The sequence below is a fragment of the Prionailurus viverrinus genome, chromosome F2, assembly GCF_022837055.1.
Source record: "Prionailurus viverrinus isolate Anna chromosome F2, UM_Priviv_1.0, whole genome shotgun sequence".
Taxonomy (NCBI): domain Eukaryota; kingdom Metazoa; phylum Chordata; class Mammalia; order Carnivora; family Felidae; genus Prionailurus; species Prionailurus viverrinus.
The window spans coordinates 76037275-76053482 of NC_062578.1; the positions used below are offsets into that span (position 1 = coordinate 76037275).

Consider the following 16208-nt stretch of genomic DNA (forward strand, 5'->3'; position numbering starts at 1 on the left):
CGCCGTTAGAGGAAAGACGAGAAAAGGCAAGTGCACACTCACATCTCCCAGAATATCTCCGCGTGTAGCCATGGCATCTCTTATTATCAGCTGAAGGAGCGAGGGGAAAAATGCTACGTCCTCCACTCAGACCTAAGTTCCACACTCGACTCTCCACTTGTCTAATTACGACACATACAAGAGTGCTTGAAGCTCGGATAATTCCTCTTTGTAAGTTTTGCCAGAAAACTTCTTAACTCAAGTGCATGAGGGCAGGTCAGATGGGGCGGGGGAAGGGGGGGGTACCCGAAGGAATTAGCATGGAGCTTCAAAGAGCTTTTTATTTCATGATTAGAGGATTCCTGTTTGATTACCTAACAGTAAGGCGCTGCCCCATTTCACCTTCCCCATCTGCTAGGGGAGGCGGAATCCTGTAAGAGCCTCTAGACCGCACATGTGTAGGCCGCCTTCAAAGTCAAAAGGGAGGAAATATGCTACGGCATGATTTTTGCATTAACTTCTTTCATACCGTTGGCCTACACGCAAAGGGCTTAATAAGGCCCTTCACAGATCAGTGTCCCTCTTTGTACATACTGACCGGCAAACCTTTCTAACTGAGACCTGCACCCACCCTGACCTATCCCTTCTGAGGCACAGTAATGAGCCCCTCTGGGAAACAAGAATGAATAAACAGGGACACATCACTTTAAAGAAGCCAATAAATGTGAAAAATTGGCCTTGCAAGCAGGTAACAGGAGAGGGTAACTACTCAATTCCTTTTCACTGAAAGATACCCAAAAAGATTCATTTAATGGTGAGTTCCTCTACAGTGTTTTAAAACATCCAATTCACAAGCACTTGATTTAATAGAACTATCCAAGAGAAAACATGGGGGAAATAACACACTGAGTGCTTCTGTATGCCAAGCACGGTATGCCAGGTACTTTACATTTTTTTCACTCATTCAACCAACAAACATTTATTGAGCACCTACTACACACACACACACACACACACACACACACACGCACGCACGCCAGGCACTGGTTTAGGTGCCAGGGCTACAAAACAAAGCAGATGTAAAAGGTCAAAACTCCTGGGGCACCTGGGTGGCTCAGTTGGTTAGGCATGCGACTTCGGTTCAGGTCATGATCTCACGGTTCATGGGTTTGAGCCCCGCATTGGGCTCTGTGCTGACAGCTTGGAGCCTGGAGCCTGTTTCGGATTCTGTGTCTCCCTCTCTCTCTGCCCCTCCCCCACTCATGCTCTTTCTCCCTCTGTCTCAAAAATACACATTAAAAAAAGTTGTTTTTTTTTTAAAAAAAGGTCAAAAATCCCTGCTAGAGCAGCTTACAGTCCAATGGAAGACACAGCAAGTCGAGAATAAGGAAATTACAATGCACGTTAGAGACAGAGGACAGTAAGAGACACAGAAGAGGGGTACCTGGGTGGCTCAGCTGGTTGGGCGTCCAACTTCAGCTCAGGTCATGATCTCACAGCTTGTGGGTTTAAGCCCCACATCAGGCTCTGTGCTGACGGTTCAGAGCCTGGAGCCTGCTTTGGATTCTATGTCTCCCTCTCTCTCTGCCGTTCCCCCACTCACGCTCTGTCTCTCTCTGTCTCAAAAATAAATAAACATTAAAAAAAAAAAAGAAAAGAAACACACAAGAAAGTACGAAGGAACTGGGAAGAGTTCAAGCGGCAGAGACAAACACATGTTCGTCACAGAAACGACACAGGACACCTGAGACAGAGAAGGCAAGAAGAGGCACCTCAGGGCCAGGAGGGCTCTGAAGGATCTGGTGGGCTGCTGGGGTTTGACACACACCCAGAAACTGGGAAGCCTTCCACATAAACGGTTGGAAGCACGGGGAGACCGGGAGACGCCCCAGGAACAAGTGCGGAAATCTGTGGATTGAGCACTGTGAACTCCCAAGAGGGAGAAGTCAGCGCGAAGGTGGCCCCAGGAAAGCAGACCGAGAAGGAGCAGCGAGACAGCAGGTGAAGCGCAGGTAAGTGGGCGCTCCTCTGTCATCTGATCCCCAAGGCCATCAGGCACGGGGGTGTAATCATCCCCATTCTACTGCTGAGGAAACGGAGGCTCAGGGAAGTAACGTGACCCAGGCCACGCCAAGAGGCGGTGGGAGAGGAGAGCGGCTCGGGCCTCCACAGCCCTGCCTACCCCACATAGCTTCTCTGTGAGACAAGCTACTGGATCGCCACCGACACAACAGAGTAAAAACCGAGTCATTCCAGGCAGGTCTTAAACGTCTGTTTCCAAATAAAGAGCTGGGGCGCCAGGGTGGCTCAGTCGGTTAAGTGTCCCACTTCAGCTCAGGTCATGATCTCACGGGGTTCATGGGTTCGAGCCCTGTGTCGGGCTCTGTGCTGACAACTCAGAGCCTGGAGCCTGTTTCGGACTCTGCGTCTCCTCTCTCTCTGCCCCTCCCCTGCTCATTCTTTCTCTCTCTCTCTCTCTCTCTCTCTCTCTCTCTCAGATATAAATAAACATTAAAAATAAATAAATAAGGAGCTAATTCTAGGGTTACAGGCTGACAGCCTCATCAAAGCAGCCAAACCCCTGATCCCAGCACTTCTCCCTGAGGAATTCAAAGCACGTGTCATGTTGTCACATGGCTCCCAAGGGCATCCCTGGGGAGGGAGAGAGTGTCCTTCTTTGGTGGAGGGTAGGTTATTTTTCTTAATTTGACCAATCAGTTTCAAAACTTATCCAAAAGGATAATAACTGAGAAAAGCTAAGAGATGTCCAGAAAAAAAGAAAAAGGAATAACATATGTGTGCATACAATGATTTATAAAAATAGCACCTTATAAAACCATACTCTAGACACAGATTATCCAAACAGACAAAAATCTCAGAACATGCCCAGCATCTTGAGAAATTCAAATTTCAAAACAAAATGAAAAGAACAGATTTCTCTGTAAATATGTTAATTGATAACTGTTAAAAAAAAAAAAAAGATCCCTATCACACACCACACACCAAAATAAATTTCAAGAATATTACATTTAAAAAAACATTATAAACCCCCAAAATAAAACTTGAAGAAAATACAAAAGAATTTTCCCCTAATACGTGGAGGGTTTCTTTCAACACAGAGAAATCATGAAGAAAAAAATAAAGGAAAAGACGGATAAATTTACATATGCAAAGTTATTTTACCTCTGTACATAAAAAACCGTGACAAACAAAATGTCAGTGCAAATGGTAAGCTGGAGGGAAATGTTTGCACCATTATGACAAACCACTGATATGCAAAGAGCTTTCAAAATTCATCAAGATGCGAGTGCCACGGAAAAAGTGGGTAGGAGATGGAACTAAACTTTTTTCAAAGCTTTTTTACAATTGCAAAGAAAAAGAAGTGCCTATAGTTTGATCACAGGTACAGAGCAGACTGTCCATGAAGCTGGGACATCTGGCCTGTGATCCAGCAATCCACACATCAAGCTGGCCTTCAAGACAACACGAGACTGGAAGCCCTCGGGAAGAAAAGACCGGCCCAGACTCAGACTGGGTGAAGCTACCCTGCCCCACGGAGTTCCAGATCTTCACCAGCCACCTGCCTCTGGCCTCACAGAGCACAGAGGCGGAGAGGGACCCAGGAAGTGTGACGGTCTCATGTCCTTGTCCTGACGCACCAAACTCGGGCCCAGGTGGGGCAGACAGCTGGTGCACTTCAGGAAGGCTGTCTTCCTGCTTTCACTAGACGGCACCTTTGCCTCTCCAAATTCCCTTTCCTGCTGAAGAGCTCGGGGAAGCAAGTGACGTGACACGTGTCCTAAGCTGAGTATGTCACTGCCATGCCCGCCCTGACACGCTGCCCACTCCAGCGGTCCCCTCCGCATCTGACGGTGGTCGGTCCACAGCCCCTGATTAGACACGCCCCACCTCCCCAAAGCCTTTCAGGCCAGAACCCAGACCTCAGAGCCCTGCATGAGGCCACAGTGTCCCTCCCTGGCCCCAAGAGTGCACCCCCAGACCCTGACACCACAGCCCCGTGGACACCCCAGACCTCCCGGCACTGAGGACGGCCGCTCCTCATTAGTGACACTGTGTTATTAGGCATTTCAGTGACTTGGGTGCTTCCATGTCAAAAAATAACAGAGGCACAGAACTCATGAATAATTACATGACTTAATGCTTTCATTACTCAGGATAAGACTGCTTTACTGTCACTGCATTTTTAATTATTTTGCTTATGGATTTTCTTATTTATAGCACAGTGCTGAAGTCTGAATAGTTATGGCTCTGGCCTCCACTGAGCCTTGGGCAAGCCCTGGATCTTGAACTCTAACGAAGCCTCGCTGAGCATGCGGCCTCTCCACAATCCCCCAGCTCACCCAGATGCACACACACACCAGCATGGGTTCCCTGGAACATTCTACAATGAAGGTGTCACCTAATGGCTGTATCGCTCTCGAAAAGTAACTGTTGAAATCACTCTGATTGTTACGGTGAACTCCAGTTTTTGTATATGATTGTGCTTCAATACCCATATACTTATAAACATGGTTTGTAATCTTGTTGCATGGAATAGTCACAACACCCTGCGACAACTGGGGTTTTTAAAGGAAAATAAATAAAGGTTAAAGGCCTTTGTGGTTTAGCTGCCTGGCTTCCTATAATGATTCTGCATGTCTTCCCTCTATCCCGCCCCTCTCGGGGAGACTCTCCTGGACACTGTGACCACTGCCCACCACATGTCCTGCCCACGGCGACTCACACCCTCCTCCTGGGGCTGCGAGCCGCCTTCCATCACCGCATCCACCTTCAGCACAGCTGTGTGTGGTTCTCCCCCCACCCCCACCCCCCCCACCCCCACGCTGGGCTATAAACTCCCCAGGGCCGGAGGTTGCTCCTTACTGACCCTACACCCCAGGCACAGCTGGACCGGAGGAAGAACTCGATCCATGGTTCTTACTGAAGGAATGAAAGTAGAAATCCACTGAAGTGTATACTTCACCAAGGTCAGATTTGCCCAAGCATTGTGTGTATTTTAAACTGAGCCCCCAATTTGGGGCTGAATATCAACCCCTGCAGTGGCTTAGCTGATATGCATCCACTTGAGTGTGAATCAAGTGGACCAGGTGTGATCAGGTCGAGTGTGATCGTGAGCGTGGCTGCCACTCAAGGTCCTCAGGCTCAGGTGGGGGTGGAGGGCTGAAGAAGGTTCCAACTTTGAGATCAAGGCCTCCCGAGGGTGCCTTGTTCCCTGAAGCAGCGTCCCCTCCACATTCACTGCCCTATGTATACACACGAGTGTGTGTGAGCGTGCGCACACACATTATGCACACACACACACACACACACACACACACACACACACACACACACACAAGGTTCAGCAAGCACTGGTGGAGGTCAGGCAAGCCTCCGACACCGAACCCAGGGAAAATGAGGAAGCAGGTGAGTTCTGTCCTCTCTCTCCCAGGACTGAAATTCTATAAGACACAGCTCTGTCTTGCCTGTAGGCAACACATCCACAGTTTCTGCTGAACTTAGAATGTCAGCTTCAAGCCACACTTTTGGGTGTTTGTGGGGTTTTTTGAGAGACAGAGAGAGCACGTGTTGCCAGACACGGGGCCCCATCCCGCTGACCGTAAGATCACGGCCAGAGCCGAAATCAAGAGTCAGGCGTTTAACCCACTGAGCCACCCAGGCGCCCCTCAAACCACACTTTCAAGAGGGAAACAAACTCACTGTGGTACAGAGTCCTGGACTCACCGTCAGCAGTGTGAAGCAGCTTGTGACTCTTCAACGTCCCTTTTGATTTGAATTTCTTGCCACACATGTCACACAGGTGGGTTTTCTCAGTGCTGTGACGGTTCATGTGAGCCTTGAGGTTACTCTTGCTGCGAGTTGCATACTCGCACAAAGAACATTTGAAGGGTTTCACACCTACCAGAGGAGGGGAAAAAAACACACAGAATCACACACACACACGCGCACGCACCCCTATCTGCATCTGTGTGTGCATCCCAAGGATACATGCGCACATCCACTTTGAACAAAGCAGTGCACCCGCCTGTCCCTAAATGTGGCGCACACCTGCCTCGCCCTGCTCCTCCACACCGTTCCTTCGGCCCGCCACACCCTTCCTCCCGGCTCTGCCAGGGCCTCCCCTGGGCGGTCTCCTCTGGCCCGCCCAAGCGAATGTCCTGGACCCCTCCGCTAGCTGTACTGCTACAGTGCATCACAAGTCGTTCACACTGCCGCTCCCCGCGGTCTGGGAACCCCCTGAGGGCACGGACCCCGGGCAGTCCCTGCAGCACACGTTCACTCAATCCAACGGGACTGAGGTGAGCTGACAAAAATTCAAGGAAACAAGGGTCTGTGTGCAAAACCCAACGTGCTCGGGCACCTAGGATCAGATGTGAAAGCACATTTTCATACACCAAACAGAACCCTGACATCAGCTGGTGTTGGGCTAATGGCCTGGACTGTGGGGCATCCTGGCTGCTCTCCCTTCACTCAGCAAACACCTGCTGAGGACCTGCTCCGTAGCAAGCGTGGGGGGGGGGGGGGGGGGGAGGGTTCTCTGAAGCGGAGAAGCCCCTGCCCCTGCGGCCTCTGTCCGGGGGGGAATGTAAAGTGAAACAGGCTGCGACACCTGGTGCCATGTGCATGGGGAAAGGGACGCTGTTCCCGACACCGAGCGCAGGGGGAACCTGCCACACTGCGCGCCCGGCAGATTCAGCCCCTGTCTACGAGGCCTGAGACTTGGCAGTGGAGGAACCTGAGGCTTCAGGGAGGCTGCAAGGTGTGCCCGGGGCGCAGAGCTGGGGTGCACCCGTGCCGGTAAACAAACGCACCTCCCCCACCGCGGCTTTGACCTCAGCTCCTTCTGCCTGGCGTGGGCCCTGCTGCATCGCTGACCAACCCGACCGCCTCTCCCTTCCTGACAGCACTTCCCCCGAGGCCTGAGAGCAGGTGCTTCTGGCCACGCGGTAGAAACTCTTCATCCTCCGTCCTCCCCAGGAGCCCTCTTGTTTTCCTGCCCACAGCTTCCCAGTTTGCTAATTCACAGGCAGGACCTCTGCAAACATCCAGAAGGGCTCCCCCTGTCCCCACCACCGAGCCTCACCCCCAGGAGAGCCACATCCCTACAGTGGGAGGCAAAGTTGGTGTCCCACTGTCTCTGGCAGTCTCCCGACCTCCAACTGCCCAAAGCCCCAGAGTGTGCTCTCCGTTCCTCCCCTCCTAGGCAAGCACCCCAAAAGCACAGCCTGTGTTCCTCCCGCCTCCTGGATTCTTCCTCCACGATGCTGGGACCAGACGACGTTCTGCTGTCCTCTTCGCCTTTGCTCATCCGTGCAACACCAACACTTCCTCAGCACCTACCGAGCCAGCGCACCACGGCGGCCACCAGTCACCTCCGTGACTGAGACAGTGCTGTTCCTGTCCTCCTGAAGCCCGCTGCCTAGTGCAGGGGTCGTGCGGATTTATTTCGCTGCAATCCCAACGAAAGCTACAAAGAACTGCATGCCTCTGCTCACCGCACTTGCCACTGAACAGGCAGTGACTGAAATCACGGAGCTCAGCTGGATTCTGCACACGTTTCTGGGTAAGTGGAAGAAAGTCTAACTGCAGGGCGCATGGCGACACGGCTTCCCCCTAAAGCACTCCCGCGTGAAGCTCAGAAGCACGACATTGAGAGGATGCTCCATCCTGAGAGATGAGTACTCACCTTCATGAGCCCAAATATGACGCTGAAGGTCTGAGCCGTTCTTCATGAAATAGAAATCACAATACGGGCACTTCATGGCTCTCTTTCCAATCAGCCCTTTCAGCTGAACCCTCCTCCCGAGAACCTCAGAAATAGTGCTCATGGAGACCTCTAGATGAAAAGCAGGGTGATCATCAGAAGCCAAAGGAGATCAGCTCATGGAAGATGGACGTGAACCTCATGACAGTGCCCGAACCCCAGCACTAACGTGACAAATCCAGATGTGCCCCATGGAGTCCAGCAATAGAATTTCGGCCTAAAAGTTAAACCAGAATCTACAAGTCTCAGATCTAAATATCTGTGAGCATAAAACGTGAGGGACAGAGAAACAATGCCACAAGGCACCGTCACACAAATGCAGGACGTGAAATCATCTACAGGAGAAGTGACCCGGTCCCTCCAACAAATTGATGTCACGGGAACAAAAGTGGGCTGGGGTGTCCCACAGAATACAAGACACTCGAGTGACGGGACAACTAAAAACAAAATGCCTGAGTCTTGATTCAAACAATCTTCGGTGGACTCGGGAAATTTTAAATGAACTAATGGTAGGTAATGATAAGGAATTACCATTAATTCGGTTTGTTTTACCTGATTTTACTTTTGTTTTTATTTCACGTTTTTATTTCAATTCTAGTTGGCTAGGGGCGCCTGGGTGGCTCAGTCGGTTCAGCGTCCGACTTCGCCTCAGGTCATGATCTCACGGTCCGTGACTTCGAGCCCCGCGTCGGGCCCTGTGCTGACCGGCTCGGAGCCTGGAGCCTGCTTCGGATCCTGTGTCTCCCTCTCTCTGCCCCTAACCCACTCGCATTCTGTCTCTGTCTCTCTCAAAAATAAACGTTAAAAAAAAAATTTAAAAAAAGATTCTAGTTGGCTCACATAGAGGGTAGAATTGGTTTCAGATTTAGAATGTAACACATAGCACCCAGTGCTCCTCATAACAAGTCTGTTTTAATGGCGACCCAGTGGCTGTGTTCAGAAGACGCCCTTACTTGCTACAGATGCATCCTAAGTTCTTTTACGGGGAAATGGCACGCGTGTGGGACGAACTTGAAGATATTCTAGGACAAAAGTCTGGAGGGTCAGTACAGGAAACAAATCTGATAAAGTGCACGTGGGTGCAGAGGCCAGGCTGTTACGGATCCTTGGGGTCCCTCCCGTTACCCTGTTTTGTAGACATCTGAAGTTTCAGCCAAAGAGAAAGAACAGCTCACACATGTTCATGAGCAAAGGTTGGGCATTTGTTTTTTTTGTTTTTTTTTTTTTTTTTAACGTTTATTTATTTTTGAGACAGAGAGAGACAGAGCATGAATGGGGGAGGGGCAGAGAGAGAGGGAGACACAGAATCGGAAGCAGGCTCCAGGCTCTGAGCCATCAGCCCAGAGCCCGACGCGGGGCTCGAACTCACGGACCGCGAGATCGTGACCTGAGCTGAAGTCGGACGCTTAACCGACGGAGCCACCCAGGCGCCCCAAAGGTTGGGCGGTTTAAATGAGCATCCCCGGCTCACACCGGATGCGGGTGACACGGGACACAGGCCGACACGGGGAGGGCAGGACGAGGCCACCAGGACACCACGGGTGAAGGCCTAGGGCTCCATCTGCTCCCGGACAGAACGTGAGAGTTCGTGAACTCTGTGATCTCTCTTTTCCCCATTATCATCGGTAATCAGGCAGTCGGTGCTCGAAGACAAGAGCGGACACAAAACAAAGAGAAAAGGGACAGGGACGCAGGGGAAGTGCACCGGCTTACCTGTCCCTCACTTCTGCCACACACAGCACCCACGTCAGCACCCACGCCTGTGCCCCCGGGCCTGCCCGTGTGACACCCAGATCTGGGGATGGGCCTTAACGGTGGCAGCCCTACCCCAAGGCTCTCACGGGGTGGCAAGGAGGTGGCAATGACCTGAACACAAGGGGTCAGCGTCCCCAGCCAGGGACCCCTCACATCCTCCCCAAGGAAGAACACAGAGAACAAACAGGAATTAACGGGGCAGAATGGAGGAAATGTGTCCCGGTTGGCGAGAACAGAAGTGTGGCAGGCAGTGGCCAGGTGGCTCGTGCTCACACCTCTAAGTGGCTAAGGAAACCAGTGTGAGGAGACCCAGGGTGACAGTCACCCCGACTCGCCAAGGCTCCTCAGTCTGGGAGTGCACACCCGTCATGAACCACCCTGCTGGGGAACAAGTGTTTCACAGGGGCCAGGCACCGGCTTCCAGGGAGTGGAGTCTAGGGCAGACCTGCATTGTAAGTGACCCATCTGAAGGCATTCAAAGTGCACCTGAAAAGGGGGGAGGGAGATGACAGTGTGGGGAGAGTATCCGGAGGCCAGATGAAAGGATAAAATGAAGTAAATGGTTATAAATTCCCAACCTTAAATAAAGGTAATCATATCCCTTAAATTTACTCATACCTCCGGCCCTCTTTATTTCCATTTAGCGCAGTTGACACGCAATGCTGTGTTTTAAAATAAACATAAGCATTTTAGGGGTGCCTGGGTGGCTCAGTCAGTTAGGGGTCCAACTTGGGCTCAGGTCACGATCTCACGGTTCAGGAGCTCAAGGCCCGTGTTTGGCTCAGAGCCCGCTTTGGATCCTGGTTCCCCTTTCCCTCTACCCCTCCCCCGCTCAGCACTTTCTCGAAAATAAATTAAAAACGCATTAAAAATAAAGGAATGAATGAACGAATAAATGAATGAAACATAAGCATCTTAAAGTTAATTTCCTCTCCAAAATGCATAACCTTACCAGGATGGTTGGTCTTGATGTGCGACTTGATCAATCGATCTTCTGAAAAAGACTTTTCACACACAGGACAAGAATAACTCCTTTTGTCCTTAACAGAAAGAGAGCACAGTCAATTGAGCGTCCCACTTAAACCTCGGCTCCATGGAACGTCCACCACCACCGTCACCACCACCGCCACCACGGCCAGACCACAGTGCACCTTTGCAAACGTGTGACATGCCCCTGCACCTGGCCCTCACAGCCCGGGAACAGTAGCGGCTCCGCGTCAGAAGGGAGGGACGGGGCTTACAGACGAGGGTCCGGTGAAGGTGGCCGGGCCAGCAGAGGGCAGGGCTGGGCCTCGAGGTCTACCACGCAGACCGGCGCTGCTCCGCGACCCAATGCGTATTATGTCCTCCAATGCTCTCTGCGTGGTGTGGGGGGGTTTCACAGAGTTATTTTACTGGGACTCACAACCACTCTCAGTGGACAGGCATTACTGTGCTCACATTGCAGATGAAGAAACCGAGGCCCAGAGGGATGAGCCCCGAGTCTGAGAGGAAGAGCTGGCGTCTGAACCTGAACGCACACAGGCCCACCCGGCCGCTCCTGCTACTCCCCAGGCCGCGTCCCACGGAGGTTCATGCTCCTCGCTTCGTGGATCCAGCTCCCACGAAAGGAGAAACGCTTGTGAATGATGAGGCTCTAGCTCTGCTCATCTGCCTTTTCCCTCGGCTCACTATTGGGCTAGTTCATGGGCCAACTGTCCCCGGAGGGTGGGTGTTATGGGTTAAACCGTGTCTCCTGCAAAATCCACGTAGTGAAGTCCTAACCCCCCAGTACTTCGGAATGAAACCTCATTTGGAAAGAGGGTCACTGCAGCTGTAACTAGCTAAGAAGAAGTCATCAGGGCGGACCGCCAACCAACAGGTCTGGTGTTTGGACAGGGACATGCACACAGGGGGATCCCACGTGGAGACGAAGGCAGAAATCCAGGTGGTGAGTCTACAAGCCAAGAAACGACAAAGATTGCTGGCGAAACGCTGGAAGCTCAGAGGGAGGCAGAGAACAGACTCTCGCCCATGGCCCTCAGGAGGAAGTAACCTCGCTGACACCTTGGTCTCGGAACGCTAGCCTCCAGAACTGCGCGACCAGAAACATCGGTTGTTCATGCCACTCGGTGGTACAGGGGCTCGAGGGACGAGCGCGAGGGGTAAGCCGAGGAAGGGAAAGGTCGGCCTCCGGACTCCACCTGCTCTGCAGGGGCTCCAGACAGGTGGGAGAGGCAGCCAGACAACAGAGAGCCATGCGTACGGGTCTCACTCGTGCTCCCACCCTCGGCGCCCCTGGCAGGAAAGACGACCGAGTGAGGCTGCACACGAATCACTCGGAGAAACGCCCGCAAAAACCCACGAGAAGCTTCAGAAGCGTGACCTGTGTGAACAAACTTCACAAGCCTGCGAGAGCCGCAGGAGTCGTGACCGCAAGGATAGTTCCAGAAGGTGTTCCCAGTCCGCGCTCACTTGCATTTACAGAACGAACCCCCACCATTTGTTGAGCACCTGCTAGGAGCTCAGCATCCAACCAAGTGCTCTCATGTCTTAGTAAACGAACACAATCCTCAGAGCCACCCAGAAACACAGTCAACTCAGACTAATAACAGCAGCAGCAACAGCGACCATTTCTTCCAACCTTCCTCGTCCAGAGTGCTGTGTGTTACATGCCACGACCTACGGGGCATTTAGAGCCGCCCAAGGCCACACTCCCCGGAGGGCAGAGATGGGTGTCCAAAGCAGACCCCTGTAGTCCAGAGTTCCTGCTCCTATAAGACAGTGACCAAGAGCACAGACTCAGGACTCACAGACCACCCCGAGCTCAAATCCTGGTTTCACCACTTAGCTCGGGAACCCTGGGCCAGTGGCTTAACCGTCCGTGCCTTGGTTTCCTCATTTGTAAAATGGCAATAAAAACCGCCTGTTGCTAGGAGGAAAAATGAAATTACAAACACATAAAGCAGACTCGCAATTTCTAGTCCAGCACGGGAGAGGCTCAGACGTTTCTACTCCATCCTAACAATAGATGAATACGCTGAGAAAGGAACAACCCTTCTTAACCCTTAAGACACGTGACGTCACAGGGGCAAGCCAGTGCCCCCCAACCTGAAGAGAAGGCAGAGAATCACAACTTACTGGAGCAAAATCCCACAGGCAGACACCCCCCCCCCCCCCCGAAAACCAGGACCAGAGTAGAGCAACCAAGACTGGAATTGATAAGCTGCTGGAAATTCACCAGGGCCAAGTAGGAAAGTTCAGCATTCCAGGGGCACCCACTTTTGTGAGTTTTACCCCTAGGGCCTCCACCCTGTACTCACAGTGAGCTTCAGAGAAAAACCCATACTTCTGGCAGGGAGAAGGGAAAAGGAACCATTCTGAAACACGCTGGAACATTCTATCCTTGACAACACCTGCCCCCCAGAGGAAACCAGTTCACCAGAGCCTAGCTTGCCAGGGTATTATTGGAGACTAAGCTACCTGGAGGAGGAGAAGTACCCAATTCCGGCCCCCTACAGCCTTCCACATGGGAGAAAGGACAGACCCAAACCCGGCCCACTTTAGCCATCCTTACCCACCTCAGGGAGTTGAAAAAAAAAAAAAATGAGGAACACTGGTGAAGTTCATGTCCATAGGCAGAGGCTCCTGAGAGACTGAGCCCTAATCACAGGGTTACGGAATGAGTCTCCTCCCCCACACCTTACCAATACATTCCTACACGCCTATTTACGGCCAGTCCTTGTACCCAGTACATCCTGTCCAGCTATGAAGGAAGAATAATATCACAAGACTCACGAAAAGGCAAAAAGCACAGTTTGAAGAGACAGAGCAAGCGTCAAAAGCAGATTCAGATATGGCAAGGATTTGGGGATTCTGAGACCAAGCATTTAAAACAACTTGGATGTACACACTAAGAGTAAGAGCTGTACTGGACAAAGCAGACGGCACGTAAGGGAGAGGGGGCAATGGAAGCAGAGGCGAAAATTCTCAGAACCAACAAAGAGATGCTAGAGATCGAAACCACTGTGGCCGAAATGAAGAAAGCCTTTGATGGGCATGTTAGACTGGATACAGCTCAATCTCGGAGTCTACGGATATCTCAAAAGAAGCCTCTAAAACTGAAAAGCAAGGGGCGCCTGGGTGGCTCGGTCGGTTAAGCGTCCGACTTCAGCTCAGGGCATGATCTCGCAGTTTGTGAGCTGGAGCCCCTCGTCGGGCTCTGTGCTGACAGCTCAGAGCCTGCAGCCTGCTTCAGATTCTGTGTTTCCCTTTCTCTCTGCCCCTCCCCCGCTCGCTTGCTTGCTCACTCTTCTCTCTCAAAAATAAATAAATATAAAAAAGAATTTTTAAACTGAAAAGCAGCAGAAAGATTGATGAACACAGAACAGAGTATCAAAGGGACGTGTGTGTAGTAGGAATATGAGAAGAAAGAGATAAAGAAAACAAAGAAATACCTACACCAATAATGATTGAGAACTTCTGTAATATGATGTCAAACACCAAGCCACAGATCCCAAAAACTCAGAGAACATCCAGTAAGAATGATACCAAATAAACTACACCCATCATTTTCAAACTACAGAAAACCAAAGATAAAGAAAAAATACTGAAAGAAGGCAGAGGTAAAAAATAAAACCAAACAAAAAAACACCTTGCCTATAGAGGAACAAAGATAAGAATTGCACCCAACTTCTCAGAAACTACACAAGCAAGAAGAGAATGGAGTGAAATGTTTACATAAAGGAAAAAACACCAACTCAGAATTCTGTACCCTGCAAAACTACCCTTCAAACATGAAGGAGGGGCACCTGGGTGGCTAGTTGTTTACACGTCTGACTCTTGATTTTGGCTCAGGTCATGATCTCAGAGTTGTGAGATCAAACCCCTCATCATGTCAGTGCAAAGCCCGCTTAAGATTCTCTCTCTCCCCTTCCCTCTGCCTCTCCCCAGCTCACCCATGTGTGCTCTGTCTTGCTCGTTCTCTCTCAAAAAAAAAAAAAAATAAAATAAAAAATAAAGAAAGGGGAAAAAAATGAAGGAAAATACTTTCTCAGACAAACAAAATTGAAGGAATTTGTTACCACTAAGACCTGTCTTACAAGAAATATTAAAGCAAGATAAAGTTAAAAAAAAAAAGCAAAGAGGAAAAAGTCAAAAGTTGATCTTCATAAAGAAAGAGCACTAGAGAAGGAAGAAGTAAAGGTAAAATAAAAGCTTTTACTTATCTTAATCTTCATTGATCTAACAGAAAGTTTGTTCAAAATAGCAACTGCAACAATGTATTCAATACACATATATGTGCTTATATACAAGTGAATGAATACCGGCACCGATACACAGGGTATGAACAAGGAATTAGGATTATTGTGTTACTACAAGATACTGACACTATCCACAGTGTAGAACAGTGCTATCTGAAAGCTAACTTGGATTCTATGTAAATGTATGCTGCAAGTTCTAGGGTAAACACTAGCAAAAGTTAAAAAAAAAAAAATTGTAAGTGATATGCTAAGAAAGGAAAGAAAATGAAACCATATAAAATGCCCAGTTAAAACTACAAAAGGGGGGCGCCTGGGTGGCGCAGTCGGTTAAGCGTCCGACTTCAGCCAGGTCATGATCTCGCGGTCCGCGAGTTCGAGCCCCGCGTCGGGCTCTGGGCTGACGGCTCGGAGCCTGGAGCCTGTTTCCGATTCTGTGTCTCCCTCTCTCTCTGCCCCTCCCCCGTTCATGTTCTGTCTCTCTCTGTCCCAAAAATAAATAAACGTTGGAAAAAAAACAAACAAACAAACAAACAAAAAACTACAAAAGGCAGAAAAGAACAAGAGTAGAAGACAAGAAACAGAAAACAAGGGCAACAAACAGAAAACAGTAACAAATATGGTAACTATTAATTCAACTGCATCAATAATCACTTTGGACATCAATGATCTAAAATGCACCAATTAAGAGATTACCAAACTGGGGTGCCTGGGTGGCTCCGTCGGTTAAGCGTCCGACTTCGGCTCAGGTCACGATCTCACGGTTCGTGGGTTTGAGCCCCGCGTCGGGCTCTGCGCTGACAGCTCAGAGCCTAGAGCCTGCTTTGGATTCTGTGTCTCCCTCTCTCCCTGTTTTCCCTCTGCTCGTTCTCTGTCTCTCAAAAATAAATGAACATTAAAAAAAAATTAAAAAAAAAAAAAAGAGATTACCAAACCGGATCAAAAAACAAGATTCAGCTATATGTTGGCTCTACAAAGCCCACCTTAAATTTAAAGACACATACAGATTAAAAGAAAATAGACGGAGAAAGATATACCATGCTAACACTCATCAAAAGAAACGGGAAGTAGCTTACTAATTTAAGAGAGAGCAGACTTCAGAGATGGTTATCAGTGATAAAAAGGGGCATCACCTAATGTTGAAGGAATCAATTCTCTAAGAAGACAGAATCATCCTTAACATGTGTGCATCTAACAAGAGAGTCAAAAAGCATGAGGCAAAAAATGGTAGAATGGCAAAAGGAGAAAGAAACAAACCTACTGTCTTAGCTGGAGACGTCAACACCCCTCTCTCAGAAACGGACAGAGCCAGCAGGCAGAAAGTCAGTGAGGACATGGCTGGACTCAACGACACAGTTGAATTCAATCAATCAACTGGGTAAACTGACATCCATAGACTACTTTATTTAACAACAGCAGAATACACGTTCTCCTCAAGGTCACATAGA

General features: G+C 49.9%; 1 protein-coding gene across 6 annotated transcripts in view; it reads right to left on the reverse strand.

Moving 5' to 3' along the window:
- ZFAT (zinc finger and AT-hook domain containing) overlaps positions 1-16208 on the reverse strand; it is a 286570-nt gene that overhangs the window by 83815 nt on the left and 186547 nt on the right. For 3 of the 6 annotated variants that reach the window (XM_047841893.1, XM_047841897.1, XM_047841898.1), the window contains 4 exons: positions 10762-10878; positions 10473-10560; positions 7688-7837; positions 5725-5898 (listed from right to left, as the gene is read on the reverse strand). In XM_047841893.1, the coding sequence (XP_047697849.1) occupies positions 5725-5898; positions 7688-7837; positions 10473-10560; positions 10762-10878 (529 nt within the window). The remainder of the gene's footprint in view (positions 1-5724; positions 5899-7687; positions 7838-10472; positions 10561-10761; positions 10879-16208) is intronic. The other 3 variants (XM_047841895.1, XM_047841894.1, XM_047841896.1) reach the window with 1 other exon arrangement.